We start from the raw sequence: 21,830 nt of genomic DNA, 5'->3' as shown, positions 1-21,830 counted from the left end.
AGAGAAGCAGCGCATGCATGTCCTTCAGCAAACCCAACAGTTCCCTGCATTCTATCCCTGTAAATCCAGACTCATGCCGTTGACTTCAGCACTGTTGGGAAGGTTGATTTAAAGGAAGGCTCAGTTCTCTCCCTCGTGTTAACCTGCTCAGTGGCCTAGGAAGTTTGTCTTACTTGGTACTCAAGAGATCAGTAATAATACAAATACCATGCTGATAACCAGCCCTGATAGTCTCTTTGCTCCGTGCCCTTTGCTCATTTGCTGGGACAAGTGCAGTTTAATACAAGTTATTCATGATACCTCACAATATTGTAGTAGCCACCCTGTAATCTACAGCGTGGAGCTGATGAAATCTTGGCAGTGTGAAGCCACAACACGTTGGCATCTCTGTATGTGAAACATTTGGAACACCACTGTGGTGGGCAGAGGCTCCTTCCTGAGACTCCTCAACAAACTGGGAGACCCAGGCAGGTTTTTACTCCTCACTCTGGGTGAGTTGTGGCAACGTCGTTGTGTATCTTTTACACTGACACCTCAGGGAAATCTTAGAACAACACTACTGACTTGCCACTGCAGGGAAGAGAAGGTTCTTGGAGACTGCTCCATGGAGCAGCCGTTAAATGTTGTCATTGCTTACTTTAGAAAAGAAAGAGATATTTTCAGGCATGTGCCTCCAGGCTTTATTGATGATGCCTGTACAAACAGGGGTCTGTAGAGTGTGGACTACCTCCTCAAGTCCAGGCTCAGCAGAAGCTTGGCTCAGCCCATAACTGAGCACTGCAGATCACAGCCCAGTCTTCATTTCCATCCTGATCCCAGTGCTGTCAGTGCTTGCTGCTTCCAAACAAAGATCAGGCAGTAGCCCGAGGGTGTTAACCCCAAGTGGCTTTACTGATACGTGAACTCTGAGGCCTTCCACATGCTTGTGTTCTTTATCCCTTTACCTAACAGTCATTGTAGTAACTGCAGGTATGTCAGTCTCTGCTCGGATGGCTCTGAAGTCCCAGTTGAAGTTTTCAAGTGGGCATGTTCATGCCTGTACTCAGTTCCTTTCTGAACCCTCTAAGCCAGAAGATGAGTGTTCCTGTGATATCAAGTACGTCATTAGCAGCTTGTGTGCTCTGAGTACAGACAGACTGGCAGAGCACAGGGAGTGATTGGCAGTAGAGGCATAATAAGCGCATTAGTTATGTTGACCTGGGCTCCCTCATCTCCCACACTGTAGCTGATCTTGTGTGTTTCTGTCTTGCTGTCCAGGTTTTATTGGGATTTGACCATGCTGCTCCTGATGGTAGGGAACCTGATCATCATCCCTGTGGGCATCACTTTTTTCAAGGATGAAAACACTACGCCGTGGATTGTCTTCAATGTGGTTTCGGACACGTTCTTCCTCATCGACCTTGTCCTCAACTTCCGAACTGGGATTGTGGTGGAGGACAACACAGAGATCATCCTAGACCCACAGAGGATCAAGATGAAGTACCTGAAGAGCTGGTTTGTGGTGGATTTTATCTCCTCCATCCCTGTGGACTATATCTTCTTGATAGTTGAAACCCGCATTGACTCGGAGGTGTACAAGACAGCCCGGGCGCTGCGCATCGTGCGCTTCACCAAGATCCTCAGCCTCCTGCGGCTGCTGCGGCTCTCCCGCCTCATCCGCTACATCCACCAGTGGGAGGAGGTGAGCAGAGCCTGGGGTGCACTTGCATCCTACATCTTTTCTCTGTTTATGCTGGTATTACACAGTGGTGCTTTCTTTGAATGCCCATTCTCCTGCTTTCTGCCAGTGTGAATGCTAACAAATTGTGTCTTGAGTCTGATGCTTTGCTTTTAGCAGGTTCCTGAGAGGGCCTTCAGCATATTGGTGTGTAGTCACTTGATACTGTACTGTCTGCTTCACCATCATAATATATATACTCTGTAGAGATGATGTATCGGCTGGGTGGACCCCCTGCCACAAGTGTGGAGTTACAGAGCTGCCAGTGAGTGGAGCAGTTAGCCAGACACCAGGGTCCTGCCCTCCCAGAGCTCCAGAAGGTCCAGAAACGGCTCAAAGGAAAGGTCTAGATAAAGCTGATTTGCAGAACCTGTGGCACTTCTTCTTTGACATGCTTATCTCTTAAATAAATGGCTCAGTGATGTATTTATAAACTTCTTGCTTTCTAAATTCTCTTACTCTGTGTTAAGGGGAAGAGGAAAGAAGAGCAATCTGCTGATAAATAGTGTCTGTTTAAAGACATAGAATCATAGAATAGTTAGGGTTGGAAAGGACCTTAAGATCATCAAGTTCCAACCCCCCTGCCATGGGCAGGGACACCTCACACTAAACCATATCACCCAAGGCCTCGTCCAACCTGGCCTTGAACATCGCTAGGGATGGAGCATTCACAACCTCCCTGGGCAACCCATTCCAGTGCCTCACCACCCTCACAGTAAAGAACTTCCTCCTTATATCCAATCTAAACTTCCCCTGTTTAAGTTTTAACCCGTTACCCCTTGTCCTGTCACTACAGTCCCTAATGAAGAGTCCCTCCCCAGCATCCCTATAGGCCCCCTTCAGATACTGGAAGCTGCTATGAGGTCTCCACGCAGCCTTCTCTTCTCCAGCTGAACAGCCCCAATGTTCTCAGCCTATCTGTCTTCATACAGGAGGTGCTCCAATCCCCTGATCATCCTTGTGGCCTCCTCTGGACTTGTTCCAACAGTTCCATGTCCTGTCTGAGGACACCAGAACTGCACACAATGCTCCAGGTGAGGTCTCACGAGAGCAGAGCAGAGGGGCAGGATCACCTCCTTCGACCTGCTGGTCACGCTCCTTTGGATGCAGCCCAGGATACGGTTGCTTTCTGGGCTGTGAGCGCACACTGAAGCCGGCTCATGTTCATTTTATCATCAACCAACACCTCCAAGTCCTTCTCCTTGGGCTGCTCTGAATCTCTTCTCTGCCCAACCTGTAGCTGTGCCTGGCATTGCTCCGACCCAGGTGTAGGACCTTGCACTTGGCATGGTTAAACTTCATGAGGTTGGCATCAGCCCACCTCCCAAGCATGTCAGGGTCCCTCTGGATGGCATTCCTTCCCTCCAGGGTATCAACCGAACCACACAGCTTGGGGTCATCGGCAAACTTGCCGAGGGTGTGCTCAATCCCACTGTCCATGTCAGAGACAAAGATGTTGAGCAAGACCGGTCCCAACACCGATCCCTGAGGGACCCCACTCATTACTGGTTTCCATAAAGGTCTGGTTAAAAGCAAGAGCCCTGTGCTGTTCCCAGGGGAGTTCCCATGTGGAGGTTGAGCTGTCGGGCATAATTCAAGTGAGACCACAACCTTACAGGTAGGTTGAAGATTAGTTAATTTTCCTGTCTCTGTGCTCTTCAAAGCAGAGAGAAAGCTCTCAGCATCCTTCTCCACATGTCAGGAGCATATTTCCAGGACAAGGAAAGCTGGTCAAGGCAGGTACGTCTTCCTCCCCGTACTTCCTCTTCTTCTTTGGAGCAGAGCCTGATGCAGAGCATGATCTGATGCAGAGCATGATCTAATGCAGAGTGTGCTCCTGGGAATGTGAAGGGAAAGCAGCCATGCAAGTCATGGTTAGATTGCACCGAGCTGTCAGAACACTAATTCGTGATAGAGCTGGACCTCCTCCCAGCATCACTGACTCATAGGGGGAGCACTGGTGCACACTTCCGCTTTGTGGTGGTACGATTTGTGACTGCTTTACTTGCAGCAGAGCAAAATGCCTTGGTGAAGTTTGGGATGATGTTGTGCAAGGTGCTGTTCAGTGCTGTTCAGTGCAAGTTTCATTTGCTTCATAGCACAGGCAGGCAGGAAGTGCAGAGATGGAGATAAATAAAGCAAAAGTGTCCTTCCCAGTGTGACTCAGTAAGTCAGAGACTGAGCAGAGCAGTGAGGTGTCTCCAGGTCTGTTGTCCTGTCCCTTGGCTCTGTTGCTGCTCTGTCCTCTAATCGAAGAACACTCAGGAAAGGCAAGGTGGTGGCTTAGGCTGTTGTTAAAGTTGCTCCTTCATTCAGATGTGCACATAGCTCCAGCCGTGCAGAGCTCCCTGCTTGCTTGTCTCTGCTCCTTGACTTCCTTTCCTGAAGGCTGTTGAAGAGTATTTATTTGCTGTTGATTATACTGGATTTGTTCTAAACCAAAATGAAATGAAAGCAAACCAGAGCCCTTTCCCTGCCATCTCACCCACTTTTCTCTGAGCAGCCATTTCTGGTTTCAGGCTGGTGATGCAGACCAGTGGGGCATCTCACCCTTTTGCTGGCTGTGGTGGGTACCAGGGCAGCACAGCCAGGAGCTCCCCAGACCCCCCCTGAAGAACTGAGTCCTGGAGTGATGCAGTGCTGCAAGCGGAGGGGACAGATGGTGCTGGATTGCAGTTTGAGACTGCAATGCAGACTCTGGTATGCATTGCAGAGCCCAGCAGCCCGAACACCATAGTTTTTCCCAAGCAGCAGTTTCCTGGAGAGAGTATGATCCTAGGAGGTTTTCCACCCTCTCAAATCAGGGAGGGAAGCAGAGAGAAGAGCTCATCCCTTGTTGGTGCAGTGCAGGCTACCAAGCAGCAAGGAGAGAGGGAAGAGAAGTGCTTCTTCATCTTTGTGTGGGAGTAAATGGTTGCGCTCCCTGGAACCACACTGACAGTTCTTTCTTCTTCTTACTCTGAAGTGCCTACTTACTCTGAAAGTTCCCATTAATCTTCCCTCACTGCACAGATCAGCAGTGGTGATCTGGAAGTGTTCATTCCTGTAGGACACAGCAGTGTTGGACTAGACTTCCTCGGGGTGTGCGCAGGGGGCAGGTTGCTGTGCAGGGTTAAAGGGGGACCGGTGGGTGCTGAAGACTTTCCTTCTCCTTTGCTCCCCCCCACACTACCCCACTCAGTGGCTTATCTGATAGGTAGAATCCTCTGTTAGGCTCTTTGCATATGACCAGATAAGCTAACTAAGACTTCAGTAGGGCTCACTGGTCCACTGAAGAAGAGTCTGTGTGTGAACAGGACTGCGTGAGGGGCAGTCCGAGGCAGAGTTAACAGATGGAGTAGTCAGGGAGGGAGCGTGCTGCCTTGTGTCTGGATGCAGCATCACTGCTCGCATGTACTGAGCTTATGCTGGGACTTCTGATGGAGCAACCGCTGCTGCCTCGCTTATAACTGGTGCTGAGACTCTGGGTCCTGCATGAGGGGGAGAGGGCGATCCAGTGTACACAGAGATGTTAATCTACTTACTCTGCCTCCAAGATGAACATTCCATCTGTGCATTAGTATAGTTCTGAGTGAGTACAAGGATAAGTGGTCCCTTCCTGAGTTCACAGTGAGCCTCTCCGTTTCTTCCCCTGCAATTGGCCATGCTCTGCATGAATTTATCACTCACCCTGCAGTGAGGAGAGAGCAGCTTCTCTAAGGCTGCAGTGCTGTAAAGCAGCCAGGCTCTCACCCGTTCCAGATCAGTGCTAGTCAGGAGCCTGTGGGCTCGAGAGCCAGTGGTTTGAAGTGCCAGCACCACTGTGGCTCAGCAGAGCTCTGCTCTGACATCCTCCCCAGATCTGAACCAAGTGCTTTGGGGCCTGCAGCTGGGCAAACAACCTGAAGGAAACAGAAAAACAAAGAAGCAAAACATTCTAATGCACCCGTGTTCACTGGGGTACGAAAATAAGCTAAATTCCAAACACAGCAGTTTCATTTGCATGATCCATTTTGCATGAGTGGTCCAACGCATGACTTCACCAGTAGGGCAGGATATAAATAGAGTCCTTCTGAAGTGTCTGCCATACCTACCCTGCAGTGGGAAGCTTGGCAGCAGTGGAGGGAGGCACACTGTACTGGCCAGAGCCTTGCCTCCGTAGCATATTCTGAACTTCAGTGTCTGGTAGTCACCAAGTCTATAGGCAGAGATCCAGGAGGGTCTGTGTGCAGGGCTGTACAGCCAGAGACAGAACAAACATAGAATCATGGAATCAACCAGGTTGGAAAAGCCCTTTAAGCACATCCAGTCCAACCGCTCCCCAGCAGTGCCAAGGCCACCACTAACCCATGGCACTGAGGCCTCGTCTCCACGCTGTGTGAACACTTGCAGGGACAGTGACTGCAGCCCTGCCCTGGGCAGCCTGTTCCAATGCCTGAGCACCCTCTGGGGCAGGAATTGTTCCTCAGCTCCATCTAAACCTGCCCTGGTGCAGCTTGAGGCCGTTTCCTCTTGTCCCATCCCTTGTTCCTTGGGAGCAGAGCCCAGCCCCTCCTGGCTCCCTCCTCCTGTCAGGCAGTTGTAGGGAGCCATCAGGTCCCCCTGAGCCTTCTCTTCTCCAGACTGAACCCCCCCCTGTCCCCCAGCCGTTCCCCATCAGACTTGTGCTCCAGGCCCTGCACCAGCTTCATACATGGGTTCTCCTGTCATGCCGTGTTCATTCCCAGGGAAGCTGTTGTCATCTTGGCCTTTGAACCACTCCAAGAGCATTTCAGGGTGTCTGGGCTGCTCAGTGGTTCCTGACTGGGGGAACGTGGAGGCACATTGTAACATCCACCTTAGTCAGGGAGTTGGACCTTCACGCTGTTGTATTGGAGAAACTGTTGAGAGGAAGCAGACTCTGAATATTAACATCCTACAAACCCATCCCAAGGTGCGAGGGGTTATGATGGGAAGGGAAGGAGCTAACTGGGTTTGATACATATCACAATGATAAGATTATAATAAGTAAGAGGATTTTTGCTGATTTTTGTCAGAAAAAAAAAATACAGTTTTCAAATTTTACAGCTGGAACCTGAAGAAAAGGGCAATTTGGTGATTTTCAAGCTATTACATCAATGAAAGCGTGAAAACTTTCCTGAATGCTGTCCTTTTCTTCCCTTGAGTTTTCACATTACATAGAAGCTTGAGAATGGAGGGAACGCATCTCGTCAGGTCTGTTACTGGGCACATCATTATGAAGGGTGACCTCACTTCCAGAAAGATTCAGAGAGATTCAGAACATTGATTCAAAGGCTAGAAGGGCCTTTGTGGAAGGACTAGGAGAGAGCCTCTGAGGCTGTGAGAATATGGCTCCCAATTGCTTTTCCTTGTGATGTGAACAATAATTCCCTTAGTTTCTTCTGAATTCACTTAGTTTCTTCTGACCTATTTGTAGCCTTCTTCAGGTTGGATATATGGATGAAATTCTTCCCTAGGAGGGTGCTGAGGCGCTGGCACAGGGTGCCCAGAGAAGCTGTGGCTGCCCCATCCCTGGCAGTGTTCAAGGCCAGGTTGGAGCAAGCTGCTCTAGTGGAAGGTGTCCCTGCCCGTGGCAGGGGTTGGAACTGGATGATCTTAAGGTCCTTTGCAACCCAAACCATTCTGTGATTCTGTGATAATGTGGCTAGTGGCCTGGGGATGTAATGTTAGGCCAAATCCATGGATTCTGAGAGGCAAGGAGCCGGGCAAAATGGTTGCTCTGCAGTAGCACAGAAAGCTCCCATTGCACAGGCAGTTCCAAATAGCTTAGCAAAGTTTGTATTGCTATGATTTGCAATTCTGTCATGTTCAATTGCAAGGCAGACCCAGGGGAGTAACTCATAAAACCTCTGGCCACCCTGGAGTAAAAGCAGACTCAATAAACACTGGTAATGTGGCAGGGAGGGGGGGAGGATGGGCTGGATTCCTTCCTATATTTGCATTACCTCATCTATGAAAGCAGCATTTGTCTTTAATGTCATTAGAGGAGCTTATTACAGCCATAATGCAAATTATAGCAATTTTCCCTCTTCCTGCACAAAGTGACCCAAAACTCCAGCATCTTTTCCTTTTGAGGAAACCCAGGCTGAGCTGAAATCAATGGCAAACCCCTCTTGTTGATGCATTAGAAGATTGTACCACATTGAACTGTTTCTGCTGTACAGCACATCTTCGTGGAAGGAGGACAGACCACAGAAGAAAACAATGTTCTCTGTTCCTATCCAGGCACTGGATTTCCCCTCACTTGCCCACAGTCACCTAGTGATCTGTCCCCTGCTCTGTGCCAAAAGACACCTAAAAAAGTGGGGTTTGGTGGGGTTTATCTTTGCCATAATGCAAATTAAGCTCCCACCTGGGAAATGAGAATAGTTTCAAAGAGAGAATATCATAAAGAAGGGGTTATAATGCATTACAAGGAGCCAGGCAAATATTTGCATAGCTGCACAGCTACAGAGGTTGCCATGAAAAAGGAAAAAAAGCCTTTTATTATTTTACAGTTACCTTCTGGCACTGCTTAATGTGTCTGCTGTCAACAGGATGCTATGACGGGGAATAGATGGCTTGAGGGGTTGGGATTAGGGCATGGAGCCATTTGTCGCTAGGTCCATGGTTCAGATCCAACTTGTAGCAAGTCATTTGCTGTCTCATGGATGGTTTTTCTTGCATCTGTTCTAAGTAGCCAGGTACCTGTGTGACAAAATCATCACTGGGGCTGGCCCTGGTAAGCCTCAGGCTCCCTCTAGTAGCAGCTGTGGGTTAAATTCCCTCTTCCCCCCCCCCCCCCCCCCCTTTCTGCAGTGAAGTCCATACTGGCCAGGGTGTAAGGCTATGTTAGTGCCCAGGTCTAGCCTGTACCCAGCCCTGGTTCTGAGTCACAGGGGCCACCAGTCTGGGCTTTGATGCCGAGATGGAATTATAGAGGTTTCAAAAGAGAGAGGCTGATCTCCTAATGGTCTCTAATCACTGTGATCGCTGGTTGCTGCTCCAGCCTTTCATTTTCCTCTTCGCTCAGACTCCTCCCAGCCTGCTCCTTACGTGCCCCTCCACTGGGCACCGTGGTGAGTTTTCCTTTCTCCTGGGGAGCTCATGTCCCTGTATTTCTCTGCCAGCACCAGCTGCCTGCAGCTCAGAGCCCAGATCCTGCCCAGCTGCCTGTCATTCTTCTTCAGGCCATTGTTTGTGGAGGGGGTTCCTGGCAGGCTTTATCAGTGCTGTTGTGTTGCAGTAACAGAGGGTCCTCAGAGAAGTGCTGGCGTCTGGCATGATGGTTTCTAAGGTTTAGTACCATTTAGGCTGCATGCGTTGGGGATGGGGCATGCTCCAGCTGCGGCCATGGGGGGCCCCTCAGCACACTGAGAGCCTGCTGTGTTCTGTCATAGAGGTGATGTGTGAGGTGGTGTGATACCAGGTATGTTTGTAACAGGACGAGGGGGCTTCACAACCTTGTGCTCTGACTGCAAAGCTTAAGGAGAGCTCTAAATCACTGAAAAATCTGGTGAGCTCAGGAAGCAGCAAAGGCAGTGCCTGGGTCCCTGAACCTGTAGGAGCACAGATTCACACTGCAGTAGAGCTGTGCCCCATAGAAAAAGCCCAGTGAAGGCCAACCTGCGAGGGCTGTACTCTCCCTGGAGCTGGAACTGAGCCCCTCGGGTTGTGTATGTAGGCAGCCTACTCTGCAGAGCCTTGTGTCGGTATATGGCAATATAGCACATGCATGGTATGTATGTGATGTGCATATATATAGTGCTGTTGTCAGCAAGACGGCTGATACAGCTCCTAAAGCCATTCAGAAGGAGATTCTTGTTGCCATTTGGGTTGCTGATCCACTGCCAAGTCTGGTTTTGCCTTTTGGGAGTATGGGAATCATACGCTGCCAAACCCACCGTATTCTTAAAGTCAGTGTGCTTTACCATTAGCCTTGGCAAGTGGTGGTAAACACATTACTCCTCTGGTTGAAGGTTCTTCCAGGAAGGCGCTATTGATTGTGTTTGTAGCAAGTGAAAAGCTTTAATGAGGTAGTTGAGGAGAACAGCATTTCCTCACCTCACTTTTTGTATTTAGCAAGACAGGGTTGGAAAAGAGCGTGCCAAAACCCTAAGTTGTGTGAATAAAGCAGGAGCTTGGCCCAGAATAGGACCATGGAAAAAAGACAATCAAGTTGGTTAACGGGGGAGGGAGAAAAGGGGATTTTGGAGCGTAAGGAGGAGCCTGTCGATGTGGAGCTGTTTTTACCAAGAGAGGTTGAAGTCAGTTACTTCATCTCCTCGCAGAGCATCCTCATGTGCTCCGAGCCAGTCACTGGGCAAGGGAAGTGCCAGGTGGGACCTGAAGCTGCTCCTGCTGAAGTGGGACTGAAGGAAAGCAAATCCCTGCTGGCAGGAAGGGAAAATACCCCACTCACTGGCATGAAGGGGTTAGATCCTGGAAAATCTCTCAAGAGCTCTTTAGATATGTGTGTGGTTTCTTCTTGTCTGGTTTACTTTGCTCGCCTCCCCCCTTGAAGCTGTGGGCACTCTGAGACACCACTGACACCAGAGGAATCCAGGGTAGCTTTATTCCTGTAGGTGGATAGGGCCGGTGGGAGAGAACAGGCGATTGCAATACACCTCACTGACCACAGACACAACAGCCCTTGGCAAGTGCTGGTGTGTTGTGGAGCTCAAGGCAGAGCAGAAGCCTGAATCCCTCTCCCAGACAAGGGTCGCTGGGCTGGAGTGAGCCCTCAGGCTCCAGCACCACCCCTCCATAATGCTGTGAGTTAAAGAATTCAAATGCCTTGCCATGCAAAGGCAAGCTCTTGCCTTTCAAAGGTGCTGTGCACTTAGGGAGGGGGACAGGGCAACATCAGCCATGCAGAAGGGTCAGGACCCTTCCTGCCTTTGGGGATGCACCAGGGTTGGGTGGGATGGAAGTGGCTGCCCCTGGCCGCTCTTGCTGGGGAATGGAGGAACACAATCCTGAGGCCAAGCTTTGGCTCTGAGTGGATCTCACTTCCACTCCAGAGGAGAAGTTGCCAGTCCCCGTGCAAGACTCTCAGCAGCACATTGTGTGTGGGGAACCGGAGCCAGAAATCCCGAGCCCTGAGAATGTGTTTGGTTTTTACCCTCTTTTTCTCTTGCCGGAAACATGCCAATGCAATGCAGACAGCTCTACTTTCCCTACTAGCTCGAGGTGAAAGGAAGAAGAAGTCTTTGTCGAGAAGGACAGGCTTCACTCCTGAGCAGGGCACAGAGAGTGCGAAGGTTTAATGGGCAGGAGCCTTATTGATGAAGTTATTTTCTGAGCACCGCTGTGAAAAGAGCTGGTTCGAAGACAGTTTCAGGACATGCAATTATCCAGTTTGCCAGCTTAATGCATCCAACTTAACCTCATTTTTCTGAAGCAGAAATCGATGTGGTAACTCTTTCGGAGCTGAGAGATGACATTTCGTTCTTGCTTCTCTCTTAAGGATGCAGATTTTCAAGCTTCCTCTTCTGCTTTAAGTCCCCCAGTTTTGATAAGCAGGAGTACCCCAAGGGCTAGAGGAAAGGGTGAGGCAGTTTCCACATTCCCAGAGTCACAGCAGAATGGCAAATGTTTCTGCAACCTCTTTGCAGTTCATGGCAGAGTTTTCCTTATTGCCTTTTTGGAAGAGGACTTGGAAATACCTCTGTGATTTCAGTAGGAGAACCTTTTATTCACTTTGTTCAAGCACCACAGAAGCATTCTGAAGTGTTGGCAGCGCTGATCTTCACCCCCGGTTTTCCTTCCAAGGAACTCATGTCCCCTGTTCATCTCTTCCAGCGTCTGTCACCTTCTCTACTCCCACATGGCCAGGGATATTTTGGTAACTATTCCTCCCTTTCCTCAGTCCTGCAGAGCCGCAGCTGCCAGAGCTGTGAGCTGGGTGATGCCTGTCCAGAAGTTCCTCAACAAGAATGTTCCATAAAGTGGGAAAAAGATGTGAGTCGCCCTGCTTTTCACTCACAGACCTCCTCTCCTACCCCTGGCACTTCCAAGGCTCCGTGACTCAGCGGTGCTCAGCTGGGTGCACTGCAGCATCCGAGGGACGGTGGTGGCAGCCGGCCACACGCTGAGCGGTGCTGAGCTGGGTCAGCTGCAGAGCAGCCTGGACCACGCAGCACTCTCAGTCCTCACCTCGGTGGTTCTCTACATGATCTGGTCAGTCAGGGGCAGAGTGCAGTGGGTGTTTTGTGCACAGACAGAGGGAAAGGGGAAGGAAGGGACGTGATGGACTTGGGCTTTTTAACCTAAGAGAAAACTCTTTTCCCTGAGGATGCAAAATGGCAGTGGTGGCCCTTGGCAGAGGCATGTAGCAGGCAGTTCCCTGCTGACCTGCTGGTGGGTCTCTCTTTGCCATTTCCTCATCCGGTATTTATGAAGGAGAAGCCAGAAATCAGAGAGGGTCTGATCATTCTGCCTTTTGTGACAGCTGGAGAAAGAGAGATGTGATCTGAAAACAGAAACACCACAAGTATCCTGCTGCCTTCCTTCCAGGCTTATGATGCCTGGAGTCCTGTAATGTTCCTCCCCACAGAATGAAGATGATAATGTAGTCACCTCACAGATCTTAAACAACTGCAGTTCATTCACACTTCTGAAGTGCTGTTAGGGCTGGGATGTGCTTGACGCAGACCCTGAGCATCTCACTGAGATAGGATAGAAACATAGGCTTCCCTGCTAAGTAACCTATAGGAGGTCCTTCCCCAGGGCTGGGGGACACTGTTCCTATTCTTCCCTGGAAACAGCCCTGTGTGGGCCATATGTATCTTTATCTTAGCACACCCTTCTGTCTCAGGTAGCTGTTCGTTGTTTTGTGATGTATCCTCTCCCTTGACCTGTTGACTTGGGTTCATCAAGGTGGATGAGCGTAGAAGAGGATGTTATCATCACATGGTTTACTCTGTTAGTTTGAGGGTTTAGGAGAGAAGGGGAAATGTGGGGAGTGTTTCTCAGGTTCATCAGCCAGGATGGATCATGAAAGGATGATGGTTTATGCAGTGTGTAAGTGGATTTGGTGTAGAGGGATACTGGTGTGAGGGAAATGGTGTGATGAGTCAGCTGTGGGCCAGGAGCCGAGCACGCCTTGAAGATGGAGAAGTGACTAGGTGCAGTGGGGGCTGCCCCGACGTGGATCACTTCAGGTGCTCCCACCTGGGGAGGGTGAGGTGAGAGCCTGTCCCTGTGCTGGCAGTGACAAGCAGTCAGACAAGCAGCAGCAGCGCTTCCTTGTAAACGCTGGCAGGAAGCTGGGAGGATTAACGTCCCTTGCAGCAGCTGAGGGGCCTGCTCTTCCCCAGGTCCCTGGAGGGGGTGGGAGCAGTTAACAGCAGCTGTGGTTGTTGGGTTTTTTCCTTTTCATTTATATTTATTTATTTTTCAGCCAGCAAACTGCCGGGTGTTAATTCCTCTTGATTTGCTGTGGCTCAGTGCAGCCCAGTTTGGAAAGGCTGTCCCTCCAACAGGGTTTATTTAGACTCCTTCCTACTATGCATCACCCCAAAATCCACTAATTTGCTGTACCCAACAGTGTGTCTGGCTTTTCTGGTGCTACAAGGAATTAAGCTGAAGTTGTGTGGTTTGTCTGTGAACTTGGTGTAGCCAAAGTCCAGAGACTTCTGTCAGTGATCCCCAGTGAAAGGTACTGAAGAGATAAAGAAGTTTCAGTCATCCTCTCATCCCCAGCACCCAAACCCAGTCCTGTCTACTGGACCCAGCTGATTTTGGCAAGTAGCAGGGTGAACCTAGGAGAGATGAGACATGCCAGCGTGACTGCGTCACTGACAAAGGTCCTCCCTTTCAGTGCCAGAAGGATGCAGCATCCCCCTAAATTCACCTAAATCTTCCCTGAAAGCTGGGAGTGGTGGTTGGGAAGTGTGCCTCTGTACACTGGCATGTTGTTAGAGCACATCACGGATGCTGGAAAAGCTTGGGAGCAGCCCCTGGCAAAGCCTTACCATGGCACTTACCATGGCCCTTATGTGCCACATGGAGATGTAAAGAGACCATCTAGAGCAAGCCTGGCCAGCTCCACACTTTCCAGGGCCTCGCTGCCTATACCCTCAGCAGCTGGAGGGGGATGTTCTGCTGGTGGGTTTGGGTAAGTGGGTTGTAATGTGATGAACTTTGGGTATCGCATGAGCTCAGTGCTTCCTCACTCTCCCTGTATCTCCATCCGTGCCTTGTGCTAGAGCATCTGTGGGAGATGCGAAGTGGCTAATGAGTCATGGGGAGCTTGTGCCGTGTCACCTTCCTCTCTATTTCCATAGTACTCTTCCATGCAAAGGAAGGATAAAAAGGGCTGACCTTTGCATACAGGTGGAGAGAGGAAAATAACACATGTGATTCAGGTTGGTTGTGCCTTCTGCAGGCTCTTTCCCCTCCTCACAGGCCTGGCCCATGGGCAAGTCTTGCTCCTCTGCACTCTGAGCTCTTCTTCAAAGGTCTGTTCCCTGCCAGGAGGCAGACATCCTTCCAGCTGCCTTTTCAGCTAATAAATCACCTCAAGCTGTAGGTAAGAGGACGGGCACCGGAGAACCTTTCCCTTTAGTTCTCTTCCCTCCAGATGGGAAAGACATGTTTGTATTTTGTCTTCAGCATAAGGCAGACCTGGTCCAACTCTGGAATGTGAAGGAAATAAGGAAGGCTGGCAGGGCCAGGGGAAAGCAGAACGAAGAGGGCTTCTGTGAAATGAGGCAGTAGAAATGTACTTCAACCCACAGAGAACAAGTGGGCCACAGAGAGGGGAGCTGGGCTTTGCTGTTGTCTGGGGGAAGAGATGGCTTCTCCAGCATGGAAAGCAGGTGATCTCTCTCATGTACCTGCTGCGAAGGAGAGGGGTCAGCACATAGCAGTGGGCAGATTGCAGCTGCCTTAAACAGTGCATGTGGGGAGAGGGCAGCTACGCGTCTGAGGAATCTTTCTGGAGCTTCTCTCATGACCCTTGGGAATAATGTTGCTGGAGATGAGATGGAAGCACACAACGATGATGCTTCTCACATAGACATTTTTGCCCCTCTCCTTGCCCTCTTCAAGGTCATTTTAGCAGCCAGCCAGGAAGGAAGAACACAGCCCACCTTAGGAAGATGGAAAAACCCCTCCAGTTTCCATCCTGCCTGGCTGTGAGTGCTAGGAATGCAGATGGTGGGGCCTGGAGCCAGGCTGGAACATGTTCCTCTGGCCTTTACCCTCTTCCTCCTCCCCCTTCCTGAGACACAACACACTGCAAGCTCCTACAGGAGATGGTGCCTTTAAAAGGAACCTTATCATAAAGCACTCTCCCCTTATCTGCAGCCTTCAGATGTGGATGTGCTGCAGAGTGCTGACTGGGGACCTGCAGCAGCCTTCCACCTGCTGCTGAGGAGAGGAGGCTCCCTGGACCTCCCTCCCAGCCTGCCTGAAGCAGTGCATCCACTGAAGTAGCCATGCATGGTCAGGGGACTGCATCCCTCCCATCTCCTCCGGAAGAGTCACCAGCATTGCAGAGCAATCCATACGGATCTCTGCTGGCTGTGCTCTAGGCTGGGTATGCACAGCCCCATGGAGGGGGGCCCTTCCATGCCACAGCAGGATCATAGCCTCACTGAATACCCATGGGCTTAGCAGGAATTGCATTTCCATGAAGCCTTGTACTGCTCCATCCTCCCTGCTCTTTGTAGACCTCCTGCTGTGGGCTGCAAGTGCAGTGTGGCAAACTCCAGAGGGGGAAAGCCTGGAATGCTCTGCCATTTCCTTGCCTGGTAAATGTTGCTCAGACAGAGCTATTGCTGGCTGCTTTCAGCCTTTCCTTCCTACCTCTCCAGCCATCCCCGCCAGCAGCAGGAGCAGGCGGAGGGGAAGCAGCCTCAGAGCCCAGCGTTTGACCCTGATCAGCTAATGGGGTGAGGCAGGGGAGAAGAGCCAGGGCTACAATCAGTTGTCTGAGTGAGGAAGAGCCTGTTTTGATTAGCTAGCAATTTTTGTGGTCATTTGGAGGAAAAGCTGCCTGTGTGTGTTCCCTCCTTCCCGGGGGGGCTGTGAGCTGAGGGACAGCGCCTCAAAACTTCCTGCAGTGCCTTGGGAGGAAATACTCTGTAGTGACATCTTTCAAACAGAAGAGAGGCTATTTCCAGGCTAAAGGGGACAGAGCATTTCCTCAGCATGAGGGCTGGGCATCAGTAGCTTCTTGCTCCCATCACTTGTCCGCAGATCATCCGGAGCTTCCCCGGCCGGACGGCTAGCAATCAGCTCCTTGCCTCCGAGGCTGGCAGCTCCACACACTGTGGGTTGCTTTACGGAGCCAGGAAGGTGGGGAGGTTGCATCGATGTGCCAGCTTAATTGACTGCTGGCACAGAAAAGGGGATGTGCTGATGGATGGGAGGCAGCTGCCAACCCCAGATGCCAGCACTGGCATCACAACCGCAGCAGGAGAGAGGACCAGGAGCAAGCCTGGGTGATGGTGGGGAAACAAGCCTGTGGCATAATTGTGTAAGGGGCTAGTGCAGAAGTCAGCATTGGAAGCCTCGGAATGCGGCAGGCCAGGTGGCTGGGAAGCTTGACTGCAAGGGCAGTGCTCCGAGTCCTCATCCGGAGCCTCCTGGGAGCAGGGCAGCAGGGCAGCAAGCTGTGTGCTTTCTGCTTACTGCTGGCAAGCCTTGAAGCCAGGTGCTAAAGGCACAGCTCCCCATGGCTGGAATTGCAGGAGGGCAATGTCAGCCAGTTCACAGGCTGAGCAGGGGGAGATCCGCTTGGTTCCTGAAGCGGTGGCAGCTGGAGGTCATCTGTGGTCATCAGTTATAGCAGAGGCATCCCTTCATCTTGAGCCCATGTGTGTGTGTTTGTGTGCGTGTATGGGGGCTGACAGCTTGGCACAGCCCAGCTGGTGTGCTGGAGGGTGATGGGACATGCTGGCCAGACGCCTGTCACTGTGCCTGGCCATGGCTGTCACTGCTGGGCTTCCCCTTCTGGCTTTTGTGGTGATAAGGATTTGCCAGGTCACCTTGGGTGGAAGCGAAGAGGTGCTGGGTTGGGCAGATCCTGCTGCAATCCTAGCTACTCACAGAAGCCTCCTGTACTCCAGGTCAGCCCTGGTTTTGATGCCCTAAATGCTGTTGCTTTCTGCCTTTCTCTTATCAAGATACTGCTGCTGAGAGAGCCTTGTAACGAGTATTTTTCCTTGGTGTTCAGTTTTGGGTTTCTCTACACATGTCCCTCACCTCATCCCCAATGATCCTCACCACTTTCCTCCTCATCTCCCTCCTGGCATCCAGCAGATGATCAGAACTCATCCTCAAAGAGACAGTTGCCAAATTCTTTCTCATTAGTCTTGTCAAAAGTGCTTGCATCACCCATATTTAGGCTACAGATGGGAGATGGGATCTGTAATGAAATCCTGATGTTCAGATCGTCTCTTGTCTCTGTGGTAGGCAGAGGCTTAGATTCAAATACCAATCATTTGCTAAAGATGTGGACACCAGGCTAATCCAGACACTGAGGTGCCTGGGCTTTTGGGGAGATCCAACCTGAACCCAACAGATGTTCTTGGAAGTTTAGTGAAAAGAGGCAAAATCTTCCATTTTGTGAGATTTCAGCTGTGTCAGACACGGAAGGGGGAAATCAGATCCCATGCCAAGCCCTGAACTGATGGAGCAGGCTCTTATCAGGGTTTCATATCAGGCTTTCAAATCTGAGGAGGTCAAATTTAGTGTCCTGCATTTGCATCATCCCATACTCAGTTTAACCTTGGGGTTTTGAGGCATCCCACCGCTGTTCCCAGGCTGCTGAAGTGACAGGACTGAGAAGGCGTTGAGATTGCCTAAAGTTGGGTTTCAAAATAGCCAAAATGTTTCTTAGCCCATATCGCTCTAGAAGAATTTGTCTGCAGCTTAATTCCCTATTCCCTTTGTGAAGGGGAAACACCGTTACGTGGAAGGAAAGAAACTAATAGTGTTAGTTAATGCAGAGAGTCATGTAGTCCTGGTGCTAAAGCTTTCTGAAACGAGGACTTTACCATTGCCTCGGAAGCATGTCCTGCCCTGCTGGTTCTCCTTGCCTGCTCCCATATGTTGCAGCTGCTCCTGGTGTCTCCACCCTCTGCCTGCCATGCTTGAGTCCTCATTCATGTTTCTTGCTCTGCCAGAGCTTTCCAGGGTCAGGGATCTGGCTTCATTTATAATCACTGATGACACTTCATAATAATTCTGCCTTAGGTTAGACATGCTCATGGAAAAGATGCTCATTATAGTAAATGCAGACCACTGAAGCACTGCACTGGTCCCTTCTCCATCCCTTGCAGTATGGCTTGCTCTCCAGGGCAGAAACCTAGTGCTGTGTTGCAGCTGTACCACTCTGCTAGTACTCTTTTTGGGGGGAGAAAAGGCAATGTCAGCCTTTCTTGATCCCTGCTGTCACCTCAGCACGAGACTGCACCACTTCTAAACTCCCAGCTTGTCTAGTGTCTGCTCTGCATCTGTGCCAGCACACATCCAGACACGGACTCCACCACAGCCTGGATTCGTCCAGAGTGAAGGCCCTTGAGCACAGCTCTCTTTCATGTGCTCTGGAGGCATCAAGCATGACTGAGGCTCATCCAGAAGCAGATACCCTGAGAAACTCAGCCCTTCCAAATTCACTGTTGACGCTTTGAACCAGTTCTACAGGCTGCCAGGGATGGAAAAGAGTGTGCCACGAGGCTGGCTCCACACAGCCACTGCTTGCTTGGAGCTTTCCAGTGTAATACAGCCTGTGTGTGCACAGTCTGTCATTACATCAGAGAAGGCAGCAGAAGTTGAAGAATGATCCAGACTGCAGAGGGCAAGGCAGGAGAGGTCGAATGAACAGGCTAGGAAGTGAGTTCCCAAAGGACTCAGCTTTCTTTAAACCTGACCAAGAAACCAAGCAGAGTAAATATGAACACTTAAAGCAGCTCCCATTTCTGTTTAGTATGGTTGCTTTACAGAAGCTGCTCCAATATAGCTTCTTACTGCCTGGTTCTCTGGTGGAGGGGATGAAAAAGCAGAACTGGGATTGGGGAAGCGCAGCGTAGAGACAAGCACTAAAAATAATATAAATGGACATGGTAGGATAACTGAGTATAAAAATAGCCCAATTTTAGTTATTTAGGCTACTTCTACACTGTACAAGTAAAGCGAATTCAAAGAAAACTGATGAGAATGATGGAGAATAACCTGGAATAAATGAAAAGTTTGAAATTCTTTCCTTTAAGGGGAAGGTATTAAATGAAGCCTCTAAAGTAATAAGTGAGCTAGAAAAAGATGAGAGCCATCTATATTTCTCCTGCTGTATTCAGCAAATACATGGAACAGTCAGTGAAATTGAAAAGGCAGCAAATTCCAAATGCATTCAAGGAAATATTCTTTCAGGCAGGAGGTATTCAGACATCCACAGACAGCACAATTTAAGGGCAGTTTGGAGGTTTATGTTAGCTCTAAGTGTATCCAGAGTCATAAGGGAGACAACAAGAGCTTTGGAAGGTTAAACCTCACTCCTGCTTCCAAGTTTAAATCAATCTCTCACTCTTAGACGTTGAGGTGAAGTCTTCCAAGGAGGTGGGTTATCATCCCTGTGCCCTATGGGAGGTGAGCAGTAAATCAGGAGGGAGTGGTGGCTCCCCTTCCCATCAGGATTAAAAGGAAAAGTTGAATAGCTACATCAGCAAAGCATTTCAGAAGGAAACTAGGCAAAGATTGGGCCTTAAACAAGTAGCTTTGTTTAAATAATTCTGTCAGCAGTGTACTTTTTGGAGCGAAACACCATAAAATACTTGCTGATCACATGGTGCCATGAGAAGAAAAGGTTTCATTAGGACTTTGTTGGCTTTTGTGTGAGCATCCTGCAGTGCCATGGTGGCGTCTGGGTCCATTCCAGCTCTGACAGACAGGGCCCTAGGACAAAATGCCTCTTCCTTTCCAGGGGAAAAGGATAAAGACCTGCCTGGGGAACTGTGTAGCCTTTTAAAGCACTTCCTAATATCTTCTGCTTTTTTTGGCTGTTTGGTTGGTACAGGTTTGCTGCAAAGCAAGGGTTGGAAGATTTATGTCAAGGACAGAAAAGCCCTATACTGTGAATAAGATGGGGGGACTTTCCTCTACATTGATTTGAGCCAGGGCTCAACCTCAGGCACAGAGGGGACAGCAGCAGGTTTTTAGAAAACCCTTGCATTTGCCTGAACATACAACATCCCTGTCAAACTCTTCTTATTCTTATTACTATGATTATGATAATGATAATATTATTATGTTATGCCCCTAAAAGAGCTGTGCAAATCTCCTGCTTCTCCCAGGCTGCAGCTCTGGGGAGTTTTGCCTTGAGACCTGTCACCAGGCAGCATTTCCTGTTGAATTTCTAATTAAAGTGGCAGCCTTTAGGGACTGTGCTCCTGCCCAGCATATATTAATGGAGCTTTAAGAATGCTTTAGGTAGAGATGCTTTTAATAAACGTCTTTGTTCTGACTACGTTCATTTGTCTAGAACGTATCTCCAGCCACAGCAGGAATTAACCTGTCACACTTTCATAAAGAGAATTCATACTTGCAGAAATATAATCTGCACTGCTTGTTGGTTAAAAACCAGTTTTCCCTGGCCCAGATTCTTCACGCAGATGCAAGATGCACCCAGGCACTTCCCCATGGGAAGGTCGCATGGGAGGCTGCCGGCTGCGCTTCCCCACCGCCTCCTCTTCCTCCTATTTCTCTGTGTCTCCTCTGTGAAGGTTACAGGAGGGAGCAGGTCTTCAGAGGTGTATTACTCAGGGAGTTATTTTCACTGCATTTTCTTTTACAAGCTGTCTTCTCTAAGGCTATGGTACTGAAAAGGTTACATTGCTGTTACTGCTCTAAAAGGCGGTTGTGTCCCTGTTACTTGTCCTGGGCCGGATGCGACATGTGTGACACTGCAGGCAAGTGAGTTTGCATCACTGCGCAGTGAAATCTTGTGGTGCTCTGCTACAAGGGACCGAAGAGCAGCCTACCCAGCAGCCTGGCATTCCCCTCTTCGGAGTTTGTCCAGGGCTGCAGTAGAGAATCTTCATCCCTGTGGTGTGAAGTGCAGCCGTGGTTTCATCTGCCCTGTCGGAAGTGGTCCTAGTGAGGAGTGAGTGCTCAAAGCGGATCAGTGGAGACTTTGCAGGGAAATGCTCAGCCCATCTGCAAATCAGGCCATTGTGCTGAGCATCCTCAGGCTGTGAACTTCAGTCTCTGTTAAAATACAGTGTCACCAGGGTTGCAGGCGGAGGAGCTGCATTATCTTTGCTCACACTCTCTGCCTCGTGGCACATGAAACCATTCCGGTTTCCAGGCCTGCCAGGTCACTTCCTTTCATGGCTGTTACAATCACTAACAGCATCAAAAAGTCAAGGGTGGAAGTTGTGCTTGGTTGCTGTGGTTGTAATCAAATTAAAGTAGAGCATTGAGTTAGGTGGCAAGTACTCAATCTCCCTGCAGACCTGAGCCATCCTGCCAGGCTGTTGGGCTTTTGTACACAAATGTAACCAAACCTAAGGCAGATGGAGCATATAGAAATCCACATTATCATCTCTATTTAAAAAACAGGAGGGAAAACCACCATCCTTTCAGTCAACAGCAAACTGATCCTTTAAACAAATGCTAGCAGCAGAGGTGAGGAGAGATCTGTGAGCAGCAGGTCTTGTAAAGCACCCGAAGGACCCATTCCATTTTGGGGTGTGCATTTTTTGGTGCAGGTTTTTTCAGTCTTACAGGCATCCAGATAGGGCTGCATAGCAGGTGAATATGCATATGCTTTACTCTCTGCATTGCAATGCAAGCTGAATTAAAGACATATCCATTGATGAAGAGTAAACTGTGAGCCGTGGAGTTCAGCAAGTTTGCACTTGCTGGGCGTGCCCTAGTGAGTGTATGTTGTATCTCAGGTGCGATCATAGGAATCTTGAAGTGACAATCCTGTTTTAAATGCCTGTTCTGAACTTTAAACCCACAAATTCGAGTGTGACTGAAAGAAGTCTGAAAACAAAGGTCACTGCTAACCTCTGTGGTGACAGCTTCTCTAGAACATGAACTCGGGCTGCGTCCAGGCAAGCTGGATTTGGAGAAGACAATTTCCTGCTCATTGGAAAGGTCTGTTCTCTTGATCTGATTT

The 21,830-nt window shown here is 49.7% G+C and overlaps 1 protein-coding gene across 2 annotated transcripts in view; it reads left to right on the top strand.

The window, feature by feature from the left end:
- Nucleotides 1-21,830, top strand: part of HCN4 (hyperpolarization activated cyclic nucleotide gated potassium channel 4) — a 135,752-nt gene that overhangs the window by 63,356 nt on the left and 50,566 nt on the right. For both annotated transcript variants that reach the window (XM_057421096.1, XM_057421089.1), the window contains exon 2: nucleotides 1,258-1,681. In XM_057421096.1, the coding sequence (XP_057277079.1) occupies nucleotides 1,258-1,681 (424 nt within the window). The remainder of the gene's footprint in view (nucleotides 1-1,257; nucleotides 1,682-21,830) is intronic.

The sequence above is a fragment of the Pezoporus wallicus genome, unplaced genomic scaffold (assembly GCF_028554395.1).
Source record: "Pezoporus wallicus isolate ANWC-B61680 ecotype Strahan unplaced genomic scaffold, APGP_CSIRO_Pwel_v1 contig_7731, whole genome shotgun sequence".
Classification (NCBI taxonomy): domain Eukaryota; kingdom Metazoa; phylum Chordata; class Aves; order Psittaciformes; family Psittacidae; genus Pezoporus; species Pezoporus wallicus.
Note: the sequence above shows the minus strand (reverse complement) of the source record. Positions and strands in the feature narration are given on the sequence as shown.